Genomic DNA, 15,412 nt, shown 5'->3' on the forward strand with positions numbered 1-15,412 from the left:
GCGTTGCTACGTGGGCACAATCCATTTTATCCGTTTTAATGATCTGCCCCAGTTAGCGAAACGAAAGGGAGCAGCCGCCGCTGGTGAACGTGCCTGGCTAAGCTGCAGCGGACCAACAAGCACCAGTCGATCCAAGTCATTGCTGTATTTGCGCCTTCTTGTTGTCTTTTGGCGCTGGCCAAGTGGATATAAATTTTAGCACTCGGCTCGAGAGGTTCACTCCATTTTTATTGCGAGACAAATGCATTAGAAGGATCGATGGTTATATGTGCACAGTGCACCCCCAGACCCACTCTCTCTCGCCGCGTGTGTATATTTCATTTTTCAATAGTCATTGCATAACTGGACTTTTGCGATGCGTTAACGAAGCCATCGCCACCGCCATCGCCATCGAACGCGTTTGAGTTATGAACATGAAATAATGCGCCACAGAGTCTAAAACAGGTGTTGCCACAAACCACCGTTAGATGCATGAAAAAGGAAAGAAATGGCCAAATGCGAAACAGGAAAACAGGTAGATCCACCTGTAGCCAAACACTCGCACACCACTGCAACACGCAAAATGTGTCTCTGAGCCGGCAAAGAGTGGGTTTGTCAGGCCAAGAGCAGTGTGATTTGTTGCTAAGTTTATTGGGTGAACTTCATGCTGAAACTGGATTTACATAACGCCAGGGGACACCTCGAATCCCATGGCAAATCTGGGCGTTGCAGGATGGCGGCAAGACGTTCCTGTTCAGGAAGATTTAAGACTTCCATTATCATACCACTGGTAATGGGATCGTAAATAATGCCTTCACAATTCTTTCGCTTCGTGTACTTTTCTGGGCATTTCATACGCAAACAAATTAAAAACTACAATATACGGTCTATAATATTCCTGTCAAGTATCAAAACACATGCTGGCGCAATCTGATACTCAATCTATATCATATGTAGAATTATGCAATCAGCTACTGGTGCTGCCTACATTTAATTGTGTATTTAAGAGCATTCGCCTTGGGAAAGGGAGTGCGTGCCCCTGATGAAGATGCAACTATTCCACGCAAATGGACGGATGGCGAGTAAAACTTTCTCAGCGCATTTAAAACTAATTCAGATGATTACAGACAATTGGAAGTGCTGGTTGCTACGGGTTCGGGTTCGGGTTCTGGGTCTCTCGAGAAGGGCCCTGTCCCCAATGCAACATGGCGAGCGCAATCATGCCATCGTGAATAATATGCGAGAAAAAGTTCTATAGAAAAGAATTAGATAATGCGACTGAAATGCGATGCCGGCGTTACACGCCGCTGCTCAGAATTTATGCATGCCTGCCGCTGGATGGGATCTTGCCATTTTGCGACTGGAACTCTCCTCCCGGATCGTCCCGTCTCCTCCACATCACTCGTCACATGTAATCTAGAATCTTGGCAACGTCTTCATACGTTGCGGGGTAATGTCAGAGTGTCTGTGAAATTTGCGCTCGTTATCGCATTGCATCGAATGCAGGTGGGGCGTGGCATGGACTCCTCCCTGCGTCATTGCACCCCTCTTCATCCTCCTCCACTGGGAGTGTTGAAAGTTCTGGCGTGTCCATGTACGGGGTCAGATTACATGACACTGATTCCCCGTCTAAAAGACAGCCACGATGTGGCTGTGTGTGCTGCATGGCGCGAAAGCATTGCCACAAATGCTGTGGCTTTTATTGTTCGGTTTCCTCCGATCCATCCGCATCATTATCACCGCCATCATCATCTCCTATTGGAACTGAACTACTTGCGATGGGTTCAAAAGGAGTTGGAGGAGGTCGGTGTGGACTTTCCTAGTTATTATTGCTGCTCTCGCTGTTGTTCTTGTTTTCGATTCGTTCTTCTTTGGTTTTAGCGATGCCGTAATCTGCTTTTATTACGTAACATTAACCGAAGTCCAATTACGAACGCCGGTTTCTCACTGTCATATACTCTCCAAGTCGTAATCGCACTCGCACTCGCTCACATGGAGCAACAGGTGCGCCAGCCCACGGAGAGTTCTATATCTTCTGGCTTTTTATGCCCCTGCTGTGCGGCACTTAGTCTAACGAGCAAATGGAACCGACCCTGGGATTAAAACTGTAGCACAGATCGACGGAAACTGATTGAGATATTTCGGAATTCGTTTGGCCAAGAGATCCAACTAACATCCAGATTGCTCCAGTCTGGGATTAGTTTGGCCGCCTGTGGCTCTCAAATCCGCTCCAGCCTTGCCACAAAGCACTCGAGTGTAATCGCTACACGGTCATTATTATTACCTCGCAGATAAGTATTACTCTATTCTGGCTGAGAAAGCTTTCATATTATTGTCTGGCGCGTCTTTTGTTACATTTTCAGCTTTGGGGGCTGGGCACTCGAGACGACTTTGTGCTGGGAATGGCACAAACCGTTAGGCCAAACTACAAAAAGCCTTTAGTCTGGGCTAAAAAGAGACGTTGACGGAAGTACAAAACGGCAAACAACAATCATCTGTACGATGCTTCGTTGGCTGGTCAGTCATTATGCTAACAAATACAATGAAACTAAGACTGAGGCTGTGTACTAAGGTTACACGGAGAAAATCACCAGATGAGTCTTTCGTTTGATATAAAGAAAATACTCGGATGAAGGGGATGAATAGAAATTGAATTGAATTAGAAAATTGAATTTGATAAAACAGAACGCAATCTACACAGATGGAGGGGTAGTTCTTATGGTATTTTGATCCTTGCCTAATTTATGTTGTATAATATTTATACACTATTCAAATATCGCAGTGTACAACTTACCTTCACAATGGAAGCCATTGCCGCGATAGCCCGGAAAGCAGGTACACGTGAAGCTGCCCAGTGTGTTTGTGCAATGGGCGAACACGTCGCACGGCCGCTGTTTGCATTCGTTCTCATCTGGGGAGGGGGGGGCAGAAATTGGGGAGTTAGCAGGGGATTTTAACGGTTGTGTAAGTTAAGACCAGAACAGACACAATCAGACTCACCTTTGTCCACGCAATTGCAACCGCCGTAGCCGTCATTGCAATGGCAGACGCCGTTCAAACACGCGCCATGTGTGCACTTGGTGCCATCCTTATCACAGTCATCTGCGGAAAATACACGATCCGGGGTTAGGCAAACCCATTAGGCGTTCAAGCGATTCCCGCTTAGATAGATACTCACTTGTGCATTTGAGCTCTTTGCTCAACTCATCGGCACCCAGGAAGCAATCTTGGGTACCGTCGCATAGTTTCGATAGGTTGAATAGCTGCAAATATTCGGTGGACTCGTTGACTTGGCAGCCAAAGTAGCCATTCTCGAGGTTCAGGTAGAAGACCTCGCCGCGAAACCGACTATTCGCCCTCAAGTTCGTCTTGAATGGTTGCGGTTGTTGTGAATATTGTGAATGTACCTGTAAGCACAGGATACAAATAAATTAGGTAATGGCCGGCAATAAAACGAAGAGTTGTGGACGGTCACTGCTAGTAACCCAATTTAAACGTAATGCTTATTTTAATATTTATATTTAGCTAATTGAGCTAAAATATATCGCAATGACCTTCTCTAAACAGCTTTTAAACTAATATGAAAAAGTTCTGGAAATATATGATAATATTCGGTATAACAAAGAACAATCTACATCTACAAACAGATCATAATACTGATTTTCTAGAATGAAACATAGTAGCGATCCCCAACTCGCGCAACCAAGGGTTAAACCTTTTCCTAATGCCAACCTTCGCTGCAACCTCATTTCGTTGATGATAGTATTTAGGGTTCCCCAGCGCTGGTTCGCTAAACTAATTTAGATTCAAATTAGATACAGCGAGCTTAGCAGGCGTAGCACCGGCAGCGCTTCTTCAGATTTCTCAACCCGATGTGGTCCATATGGGCACGACCCGATCGTACAGGTACGAGGTATTATATGTAGATACACCGGTCCATTCTCCACTATACTGTGTTGTTCCGCCGCCACTTAATTGTTACACTTGGCTGATTTTACTTTTAGCAAAACAAAAGTTGTTCGCCGCTTGCCATATTTTCTTGGCCGAAACTCTGGCGACTGGCTGGTTTGTTTTTGTGGCATTTCTGCTGGCAGTATTAGATAGCTGGCTGCAAAACAAGTTTGTCACTTAAGACCTTTTTGTGCTCCAGCAAAAATGAATTAAAACTAGTTTCTATACATGTACCTATTGTCGCATTAGCCGTTGTGATACATATGTGATCGTACTTCTATTTTTGTAGCCTGTTCAGTTCGACTTCCTACGCTCAAATATAGTTATTAAGTGGTTAGATCAGATTTGGAAGCAACTTAAATATTTGTAAAACAAGATTGGTTGAGATTTCTTCAATAAATAACCAGAGTTCATGCACGTCTCTTTTAGTGATTACTATTGAGCAACAAAACTTTATGATTTACTCTTAGAAGTGAGTATCTTAATGATTTAACCATTGGTAACGAGTTCTGGTTAAGGCTTGCTCATTTAGATGTTGTACGTTTATATTGATTTATAGTACACTATAAATATTTGTACTACAAATATGGCTTTTTTCCGTTGCCTTAAAATCTTTTCCTTTCTAAGCCATTAAATGCCGAGTTCAGTGTCTCAATTAAGTATAAGGTTCTTTTCTGCTGCCTTTTTCCCCAGTTTCCTTATTTAAGGCCAATTTTCTCTGCCTTTGTTTGTGGGCGCCTAATGAGCCCAGGGAGGCCATAAAAAGGCAGCTTAAATTGCTCTACGACCCCGCCATGGAAGGTGTGAACATGAGGCACTGGCTGTCAAGTTCAAGTTTAGCCGCGAATTGTTTTAGGCAGATTCTTATCGGGAGGAAGACGATGGAGGCGGGCTCTCTTGTAGAACTCTATGTGGCTGTGGCTGTGGCTTTTCAATTGCTTTGTACCCACTTCACTTCACGCCATGCAACGCTAACGGCCTTGCTAAACAATAGATACCGCCGACTCTGCGACTTTTATCAATTGACAGGCGGCACAATGAGCACCACATGCACTCAACTGAGGCAGCAATACTCGCAGTGTGCTGCAACAATTAAAGGCGTGCGAGCAAAGATGTGCAAAGCCGATGGGGATGCTGATGCTACACACTGATCCAACTGATGCCTCCTCTACTGAAAATGACGATGACGATGATGATGATGATGCGGCTGCTGAACGCCAAAAGCTCCCATGACATTGAGCGGCATATGCCAGCGACTACAATGCGCAATTTTTCGTTGCCTGGCTTGTTAACAGGCGCAATGACAACGGCAGACAGATGACGACGTTGCACGTCAACGCTCAAGTGCACATCCGTTATAACTGTCAATGGGTATTAACTCGGCTGTATTTGGAAAAACCAAACTACTACTATATATTTTATTTCAGAATTCTTTTCTTTTTCAATCCAACACATCCTAACTGGACTGAAATTTAGTAATAATAAATCTCTAAGGCTAACATTCCACTAAAATAAATAATTTTAAAAAATGTGTTTACTTAGCAGCTTAACCTTTTTATTTGTAAGTAGGGAGTGGTAAGTTCATACAAGCCATTTGCAAATATTGTCCTCAAAACAACAAAGTATCCGTCAACCGGCAAGTTCGTTGCCTGAGTCTTTTGTTTGAGAAAAAATAAGGCATTCTCGAAATCCACAATTAATTATGATCCCATCTAGCTAATCAAATGAATTATGACTGCCTCGCATAAATCAAGTTTCAACGCACAAAGGAAAGCAAATATCCGTAAAAGAATCTCGCCATGGAACCATTGACAGAGTGTCGCAAAGAAAACCACAAACGGCAGAGAGAGGAGTCAATGAACTTGGCTTTCGGCTTAGGGAATTCTCTTTGGCCAATTTCTCAAAGCCCCTCGAAGTTCCCTCATTCACACCGGACACCCTTTCCCCTCTCGCCGACTGCATAAATCGATGACTATCAAAGCGTTTTTACAGCTAATGCGGCTATTTTTATTCATTACGTTTTCTCGGCTTTCTTCCATCGATTGGCTCCGTTTGGTTCGTTGGGTTCCTCGGCCAGTCGTTGACCGCAGACGCTGTGATTCTGCTCTTCCGCTGGCCCTATCATTACTAGTCAGTCTTTCTAGCCTGGTTTTCTGCGTTATACCTTGAAATTCATCTCTGGCTGCCAAATTGTTTGCCCAGCATCATCGCTTCCTCTCAATCTCTTGCACAGTTCACAGCTAGCTGTTAGTTTTAATAAATAGATATGTTCTCGCTATGCCCAAGTCATTTTGCAGTAATTTTTTTTTTATGGCTCATTTGCATGAGACCAGTCCGAATACCGTTAGGTCATCAAAGGTTCCAGCATCGTTATAATTTGTTTCCTCCACTTCGCTTTCGGATTCTATATTATATCGCTTCAAAATAACATTTGTTAATCATTGGAGTTCTTTCACTTCTGGGATCTCTCTCTTGGGTTATTTGTTCAGACATTTGTTTCATAATGAGGTGGCAGCTCGTAAATTTAATCATATTTTTCTTTCCTCTCGACCGGCGAGGCGTAAAGCCTTTTGTCTGAGCCTTTCGAGAACTCATAAATTAATTATGACCCCTGCGCTAACTGCCGCTGGCAGCCTCTGATCTAATCCCATCGATATTCAGGTTTAACCCCGTCAACTTAACACTAATTAGCTTAATAACGAATATTGTTTATGGGGTACTTACTGCACTCGAGAGTAGTAGCACTATCCACGTGACTAGTGGCAAAAATATTTTCATTTTTGCTGTAAAGAGATCAAAGAGAAAAAATCGCACATTAATAACCATTGAAAAATCAATTATAGCATGTTGGGTAACAAAATATAAATACAATTAAGGCCACCCGGGAATAACCACTTCAGGCATAAGACGCTTTTCGGCTCTGGCCGAAAGTAAAACAAATAAAAATAATTAACTTAAAAATGTTGAGCACGCACAAACAAAACACAATTGGCCTGGTCATCTCGAACAGGTGCCAAAAAATAACAATGAAGGAGGGACCAAAGACAAATGCCCAGTCGGGTAAATGACACTTGAAATTTATGCGCAAACACGAGTCTGGGTCTGGAGTCCCAGGCTTATCGCTTCCTTCGCCTTTCCCTGAAAACTTATCCAACAACGGGACCGGCATGAAAAAATATAGTAATGCCCGAACACCTTTGGCGAAACAGAAAATGTTTAATGGCCGCAATATTCATTGTTTGCTACCTGTTGGCGATTTTCTCACGCATTCGTTTTCCACTTTCAGTTTTGTGTTTTCAGTCCGGCGACTGATTTTCATTAGACTTTGGTCTTTGCAACGAGAAAAACGTCAAATGGGCATGGACTCCCTCCGCGTGTTAATTGGGTAGAATGACAGAAAATTGTTTTCCCCTGGCGACGCCCGGGTTTTTGGGATAACGTAATCATTTTTGTGCGAAGTCCGATAGCATCTTTATATGGTAGGTGGGAGTTTTCGTGATTATGACATGAGACAGCTGGAGACGGAAGTGTGTGGGAAGAAGGCGTTAGTCTGCAGGTCACAAATATACAATTGAGTTTTCTCAACGAAACAGTGTACAAGATTATACAGAAATGTCCTATTATTAAACAGAATATAATATTGTAAGAGTATTAGAATTGTGATGTTGTTTCCAGTTCAGTTGTTATGTTTAACTAATTGCCTGAGGAACATCAGCCATTCCGCCCTATCGAGAGCCCACTGTAACTGCAGACGGGCGTGAAAAAACAACTTTCTTAGCCCGGCATGAATGCTTTAACGTGTGTTAAAGTATTTGCCACTATCTGCGAGTGGCGTAAACTGGAAAACAGCGCCTTGGGTTGGCCATAAAGCCTTCAACGGGCTAAAGGTAAAAGGCAGGCCAAGGATTGTGTTTCCCTTTTGGACCACGATTTATCTATTTCAGTTTATCAGCTAATAAACGCTTAAATAAAATACACACTCTGAGCCAAATTACATGCGCTTTGCAGTTCGCCAAGTTAGCAGAAGGAAGTGGCTTACTCTGGCAGCCGGGGTTTTGCGTCTTGTTTGCTGACTTGGCCATAAAGGGCATTGTGGCCCGGGATCCGGGCGCAGAGATTTGCTCCATTCTAACGACATTTGAAGCCCGGGCAGTCGGGCGTCTTCTAATCTTGTTTTGGCCGTTTCCAGATCCAAGTCCGCGGCCCCTGGCCATTTGTGTTTGCCCATGTTCATGATCACTTAATTAAAGCTGGGGCCCCCAGTGGTAGTTCTCCAACTCGGGCTTATGTTTATTGTGGCTGGGGCTGCGGAAAGTACTGTGTTCTCTGATGTCCGATAAATTTATGTGGCCGCGAAATGAGCGTAATTTGGTGGGTTTGGGTTTGGGTTCGGATTAACTGGCCGGTATTGGGGTTTCCTGGGCAGCTCCCTTTGGCTGACAAGCTGATATATGTGCGTGATAAATGTGGCAAATGTGGTTTCTTGTTTCTCCACCGATTGCAAATCACGAAGTGCAATGCGGCAGCGAAGGAAACGCGGCGCCTCCATCTGCAGCACGTATTTCAAATTTCCAAATTATCGGCAGCCACGGCAAATCGAAGGAACTCCTATCTCAGATGCTCTTAATGGCTTTCTTTCTGCTGTTAATTGTAATTGTCGGCTTTTTACGCTTTACAATTGAACAGTTGCACAGCAGAGCTTAATTGAGCAGTGATGGTAATTGCTCGATAACGCTCAGCAAAGTGCGATAAATCCAAGAGTGATGCATTCAACAAGTGAAGCCGTGGAACAAGCGGAATGAAACAGGAAGCGTTTTTTGCAAGCAGAATTGCGAGTAATTTAAGCTATTAAGCAAACTAAAACGAACTCTTCACCCAAAAAACAAAGCTCAATTCTACTCAAGCTAACGGCACCATCGACTTCAAATCTACACAGATCGTAGATCTTATCAAAATATTTGTACAATGTCAAATCATTTTTGAATGAAGGCCAAACAGCCACCGGTCACTTGAGATTTATAAGACTAGTAGGTAAAGACCGAAAAATCGTTGAATCTCTTGATCTGCGAAACGAGAAACTGGCTGCTCCCTTGCCCCGATCTCCTCGGTTGCTATCTCGCTCTGATGCGGCGGCTGTCAACGCTATCAACGTCACTGCCGCCATCCCCGTCTCTTTTCCTCGCCGGGGGATGATCTCATCTTGCTTTAACCTGTCTAGCCACTAAATCAAAGTCAAAGAAGCCAGTGACACATTTTTGCCCGATCGTCCGAAAAACAAATACAACAGCATTCTACACCAAAACACACAGACGTAAAATTAATGATGGCATCTTTATTAAAAATAAATGCTGATAGCTTGAAAAATGGGTTTCTCGCAAAGCAAACATTTTGTGCAGCGCGCATCGACTGAAATGTGGAGGGGGCTAGTGTGAACACACCCAAAAAGATTGCGACCGGATGCTGACGCGTCATCGATGCAATCGACAGTAGTTGGGAATTTCTCATGTTAATTCGTGCGTTTTGCATGTGAGTGGCAATTGGGCTTTGATTGATTTCGTAATGGCAGGCGGCGCCCCATTTTATTTCTCTTTCCATGTGCCCTCTTGCCATAAATCTCTGCATAAATCGATTTAATCTGCCCCTGGCCACGCCCACCTGCTGGTGGGCCCATCAATTAATTATACTTTTTCAATGTCAAAATGTCGCTGCAAGGAAGGCGCGCCGCCTGTTAAATCCTTTTTTTTATGTATTACTTAGTTGCCTGCACGAATGATGAGGCGCCGGCGAAAGGGAGCCTGTGAGCTGGGTCTGATCCTGCGGCTTAGCCTTCTTTTCTAATTGCAGGTTTTCCAACGCCCCGATGTGAAGGTCACTGACAGCATTAAGTGCACTGGCAAAAGTTTGGCTGAGCTAACTGTTACTGATTGATAATATACAAGATAAACTGCATATTTTTTTCAAATTGCAAAATCCCACCAAGTCCTTTCGCTCAGTGTATACATACATGTATAATTTCGCGCCCGGCAGTTGATGCCGCCGGCCTGTCTCCAACATCAAGCTGTGGCCAGGAGGCGGAGGGCGTGGCTGGGCCGAGCTAAAGTCACTTATTCACCTGCCCGCATGCCAACAAACTGCAGCATCAGCAGCAACCAGTTCGCATGAAAATGCATAATCAATCACCAGCGACAACGGTGACCAGAAAAAGTGAAAAGCTCGTGGCAGAAGATTCAATACTCTTTATAGGCGGCATCCATAGATCCGCAATGTCTTCGGTACATAACAGTAATTTGTGAATATGTTTAATGACCTATTCATTTGATGAACGTTCCTTCGCGGGGCTCGAAGTGGTTTCATACCCATTGTCGGAGTCCACGTCCATGGAGTCTTCGTGGTCGCTGACATCCATGAACTGAATGCGCTCCTCGTAGAACGAGATGACCAGTTGGGGGCATCGAACGTTGGCTACCTTGGCGGGCACCAAATCCGCTTGGTCGCAACCCTTCCACTGCATCAAAAACGTCAGCTCGCCGGACCAGTCGCAGACTCCAATGATCCGCAATGGCTGGAGTCCACGCTCGAATCCAACTGGTTGCTCCTCCATGGAAAGAGTAGTGGACGTCGAATTGGAGCTGCGCAACTTCCTTTCAGCCGTAGACATCGAAGGATCCATTTAAATGTATTCTTGTTTTCTTCGGAGCTTCATATACTTGAATAGGCAGCTTGCTTAGATGTTTGATGATGAGTTGCCAATTGTCACGTTTCGGTAAGTGCGTACACACTTAACATGCTTCAGTTTCGATAACTGTTACGATCGATTTGTATTTGAAATCCTGTTGGAGTGGCAACCCTTAAAATAGGCTTAGGGGAAATTGCAAACAAAATGTTACATTTCCACATGACTAGCCATATTCTTTAGCATTAAGTTAGGGTATTGTGCATTCCAACGCCCATTGAGCGTATCATTGGTGCATCTTCATCTGACATTTCGCACGACTCGAATGTCAAGGCGCGATTGCCGGCGATATTACTTGCGATATTGGCCTTACGCGGCTCCACTTGTTAACTGGAATTCGTGTAAAGTGGCCGCTCATTAAAAACTCATAAATCAGGGCGGAAGGGAGGAGGGTTTTCGGTGGCACCACCAGTAATTGCCGTTGCTGGCCCAGTGTCAAAATAAAGGCAAATAAAAGGAACTCAACTCGTCGGCGGAAATGATCGGCCATCAGGCGATCTCGGGTGACGGTGGGAATGGGGCATATTGAGAGTACAGCTAGATGCCAGTAATTTCCGCATATTGGAGAAGTCTCGTACTCTCGGATGGGCCTGTGATTAATGATTAATCTGCTCGGTGCATCCGCCGCTATGACATTTAGCCAACGCCGCCTGAGAACCCGCTTCAGCAACAAAAAGAATCCGATTCGGAATCAGAAACAGAATCAGAAACAGAAACAGAAGTCGGTGGTGGGGTGGCCAGTTAGAGCCGAGGTCTCCGGTCGCCAGTTGGTGCCATTAAACGCCGCTGGAGCTGCTTGGGCGCACAATTTAAAGCAGCAACTAACGCAGTTAGACAACAAACCACTTTCAAGAGCTGGCTGGCAAACAGGGAAAACGGCTTTCAACTCGTTTCGCTGCCCGCTCAGTTGCAGTTGCAAACACTGGGCAAAATGAAGATGGTTCTCCAACTAAATCAAGTTTTTGTGTATGATATCATTTTGTCTTAATAAGTCTTAGTGTGTTTATAAGCTAGAAAAACATTTCATTTCAGATGCATCTTCTATATACAACAAAATCTTTCTAAAGTAAGCAGACTGCACTTTTTATAAACTTTACAAGAAAATTCAATCCAAGGAAATTGATATTTGCACAGCTAATTGCAACCAATTTATTTTATAATATTTACTAAAATATATTATTGTTTACCGAGAATAAACTGTAAACTTTACAAGAAAATTCAATCCAAGGAAATTGATATTTGCAAAGCTAATTGTAACCCATTTATTTTATAATATATACTAAAATATATTATTGTTAATCGAGAATAATTATCCTGCTCGTAAAATATATTTTTCAAGTGTACTGCCGTTCATGCTGCTGCTGCCGTGGGTGCAGCCGTTGAATGTTGCATGCTGCCCGTACGTTCAACTTTTGCAGTTAACAGTTAGATTTTGAAATAGCCAACAGCACTGGCTTCTGCATCGGCATTGGTATCGGTTCTCTGGGATTCCAGTTTTCTGGCCACGGCCTGAGAACCCGGCGATCAAGATGCGCCGCTCCACGGCGACGGAAGGAAATTGCCGTCCGAGGCGAAGTGGCAGCTCCGATCGCTGCATTGCGCACATCAAATAAATACTGAGACTGTTGGTACTTGGCAATTTTTGTGTTAAAACAAAATTAAAGCAATGCCAGCAGTGCTGCTGCGGTGTAACATTAACCCAAATACATAATTCCCATTCCCGCCTCATCGACAACGGACAAGGATCTGCACATTAATCATTGGCAGGGGGACAGCTCTCGGGAAGCGGCAGCATATTTGGGTCTTTGGGTGAGCCCCAGTATCCTAAGCAGGAAATCATTAGAGCGCGATCCAAGGAATCCGCAGGGGTTTGGCTCATACATACATACGTTCGTGTATTTCTTGGGAATTTTATTTGTAGATGTTGGCTCTGCCTGAAGGTCAGTTTCTAAGTCTTCAAGCGGAGATCATCGCGTGACTGGGCAACAAGAACCCATGACAAATTCCTCACATTTATGATGTGTCCTTCTGCCAGCGATGATAAAAGATCATACCACTGTGTTCTAATCTTGCGAAAGTTTCTTGTTTTTGTAGATATAAATATATATATTAACAGAGCTGTTGGACACTATTTGTAGAACAAAATGTTCGTTGTGGTTTCTAAGAAGGTAAGGTTTCGCATGGGCATGTTAAAATATGAAAAAAAAATAGCTTAGCCCTTTAAACAAAATCTCCATATTATCCGCTTATTTCGCAGATCTTCACTTCAATGGTATATTGATATATATGCGACCAGGCGAGTGAGACATTACAAGCGATATCCGAGAACAATGTATATATCTTGTCAGCAGGGAAGCGTCCAGATCGGATTGACTTTAGCTGACTGTTGACAAGTTTCTGATAAGATTAATATGCCGCACGAGCTTAAAGGTTAAGCATGCAAATCAGGAGATGGCGATGGCGGTGGCAGTAGTCCAGCGGGAAGCATTGACCGCTCAGAAGGACATGCACTGCTGGCCAGGGAAAGGATGAGGAATTCTGGAGGAAGCTGAAGCTGGAGCTGGAGCTGGAGCAGCAGGAGGCTAGATGGCTGGATGGTACGAGCTACTAAATCTCTTTATTGCCTACATAGTGGCAACACAATGGGGGAACTGAACTGGAGACGCCGACTTATTTGTAGTAGCCACAGCCACTACGCACCGTATGCCTGATGTATTGTTTTTATAAGGCTTATCCCCTCTTTTTATTTTTTTTTTACATTTTTTTTTTGTAGTTCAGTCCCCTTGTTTATGGTGTGCTGCTGTACTGTTTTGTTTATGCACATGCACCCAATGAGATCAAGTCGATACGTTTCGATTTGTTAAGAGATGGCACCTAAGCGGCGGCCAAGACGATGGTCACTGGTCACTGGTCACTGGTGTTGCATTGACATAATTGAGACATTATCGATGGCCTCATTGGCGGACTCTATTTGCAGCCAGCCAAGGGGAGAAATGTCCAGCGATGATCGGCTGGAAATGTCAAGGTTACATTGCCGACCTTTGGCCAAGCACGAAGCAATTTAAATGCAATTTTTGCTTAAATAAGAAATAAAATCCCCAGCAAGGCAAACATCTGCAGAGTTGCAAACCAAAAATAAAAAAAAAAGGAGAAGAAACAAATATTTGCTAATTTATCCTGTACGTGTCCTCCAACTAAGTGCACAGGTTTTGGGCCTTAAGCCGGCACGTTACCGCTGCGCGCTGACCCTCCTCCATCCCCAGCTCCAGCTCCATCTCCATCTCCTCCTCATCCGCATCCTCATCCCCATCTAGGCCTTTTAGGTCTTCTGGTTGTCTTCTGGCTGTTTGGGCCGTGTTGATTGTTTGCGTTGGACGCAGGCTGTTAAAATGCCTTTGATCTTCTGATATTTCTTGGCCCTGGCCTGGTCTCCCGGTGCCCGGTGCCCAGAGAACCAGTGAGCCCAGCGGACATGCCAAAATGACCAGTCCCCCATTCCCGATTCCCGACTACGACTACGACTACGACGCACGGCGGGCGTATTTAACTTGACTTTGACTGGCTCCAACTGCAGCTCTAGGCCCTTTTCTGGTCTCTGCGGGCAACTTGTTAAAAAGAATGTCGACTCCGGGCGACGCATGTTTTCTTATTTTCCTCCCATTTTGTTCTCTTATTTCCCCCCAGTCTGCAGAGCTCCTCTTTCGGCGGACTCTAAAATTTCGCTTTCATTGCCGGCCATGACGGTGTTCTTTTCGTTTTTTCCCCCACATTTAACCCAGAAATTAGCCGCTAACCCAACCCAACCCGACGATCTGGTGGCAACTCTTTCATGCAACTTCAAAGGCTAAAAGCTAAGGAGCTGACGAGGTTGATCGGAAGAAGTTCCGAAGATCCGCAGATCGGTGGAGGGACAGAGGTGTTAATTAGGTTTTTTATAGTCTACGAATCTGTGTGCCACATTATTGGCAAAGCAATCTTCGGGGGCCCCTTGCTAAACATAAATGTCAATATTTATTTACGCTGCTGCGGTCGCAATTTATTTCCAGTTTTTAATTGAAAAGGCTGGCCTCCGACGGGGATACTGGATTGCGGCCACAATTTGCTGCACAATGTGTCTAAGCTGAGCCTCGTAAATGTCCAGGTCGCCGTAAATTTTGGCCCACACTGTGGCGAATATCGGCTACAAAGTGTATATATGCCAAGGACATGCCCTTTGTTGTGGGAGCAGAGGTCTGCAAACTGGTTTTTCTATTACACCAAGGAGGAGTCAATATTTTGGCTTTTGAAAGTGATGACCCATCCATTCCACTTACTTGTAAATGCTTTTGCCAAGCGGTGATAAAGTACACCGATGAAATGAGCATGTAATTTAATCAAGCTTTATTTACGCCTATTTTTCTTTTTAATGCCTTACAATAAAAAAGGATTAGCAATTACCTTTGAGATTAGCAAGAAGTAATTTTATCATATAAAATGGCACAACGTGATAAAAGCATTGCTATTAAACAAATTGAAGAAATGGCAGTCATAAAATAGCAGATAATCTGTTATGTATTTCCCATTTCCAATTGCAATGCCTGCTGCACTGATTCCTAACTGACACACTTTCTTGGAGTGTAGAGTGTGGCGACCACGGCCCACATGTGCCCGTTTTTGTGGGTTTTTTTTTTGGGGTTTTTGTGTGTTTTCGTGGCATGCAGACCTGACCTCCAATCGACAGAGTCCGTGGCGCCTTTGATGGCTTTCCAA

The 15,412-nt window shown here is 44.2% G+C and overlaps 2 protein-coding genes across 2 annotated transcripts in view; both read right to left on the minus strand.

Annotated features, from left to right (window-relative positions):
* LOC122611518 overlaps nucleotides 1-15,412 on the minus strand; it is a 113,116-nt gene that overhangs the window by 88,223 nt on the left and 9,481 nt on the right. The window contains 4 exon segments of the mRNA XM_043784654.1: nucleotides 2,774-2,890; nucleotides 2,980-3,081; nucleotides 3,158-3,386; nucleotides 6,655-6,713. Coding sequence (XP_043640589.1) covers nucleotides 2,774-2,890; nucleotides 2,980-3,081; nucleotides 3,158-3,386; nucleotides 6,655-6,708 — 502 coding nt within the window. The 5' untranslated portion in view covers nucleotides 6,709-6,713.
* Nucleotides 10,152-10,689, minus strand: LOC122611517 (chromobox protein homolog 1). Its single transcript, XM_043784653.1, has one exon. The coding sequence runs from the start codon at nucleotides 10,598-10,600 to the stop codon at nucleotides 10,238-10,240; it is 363 nt and encodes a 120-aa protein (XP_043640588.1). The 5' UTR covers nucleotides 10,601-10,689; the 3' UTR covers nucleotides 10,152-10,237.

This window comes from Drosophila teissieri, chromosome 2L (genome assembly GCF_016746235.2).
Source record: "Drosophila teissieri strain GT53w chromosome 2L, Prin_Dtei_1.1, whole genome shotgun sequence".
Classification (NCBI taxonomy): Eukaryota; Metazoa; Arthropoda; class Insecta; order Diptera; family Drosophilidae; genus Drosophila; species Drosophila teissieri.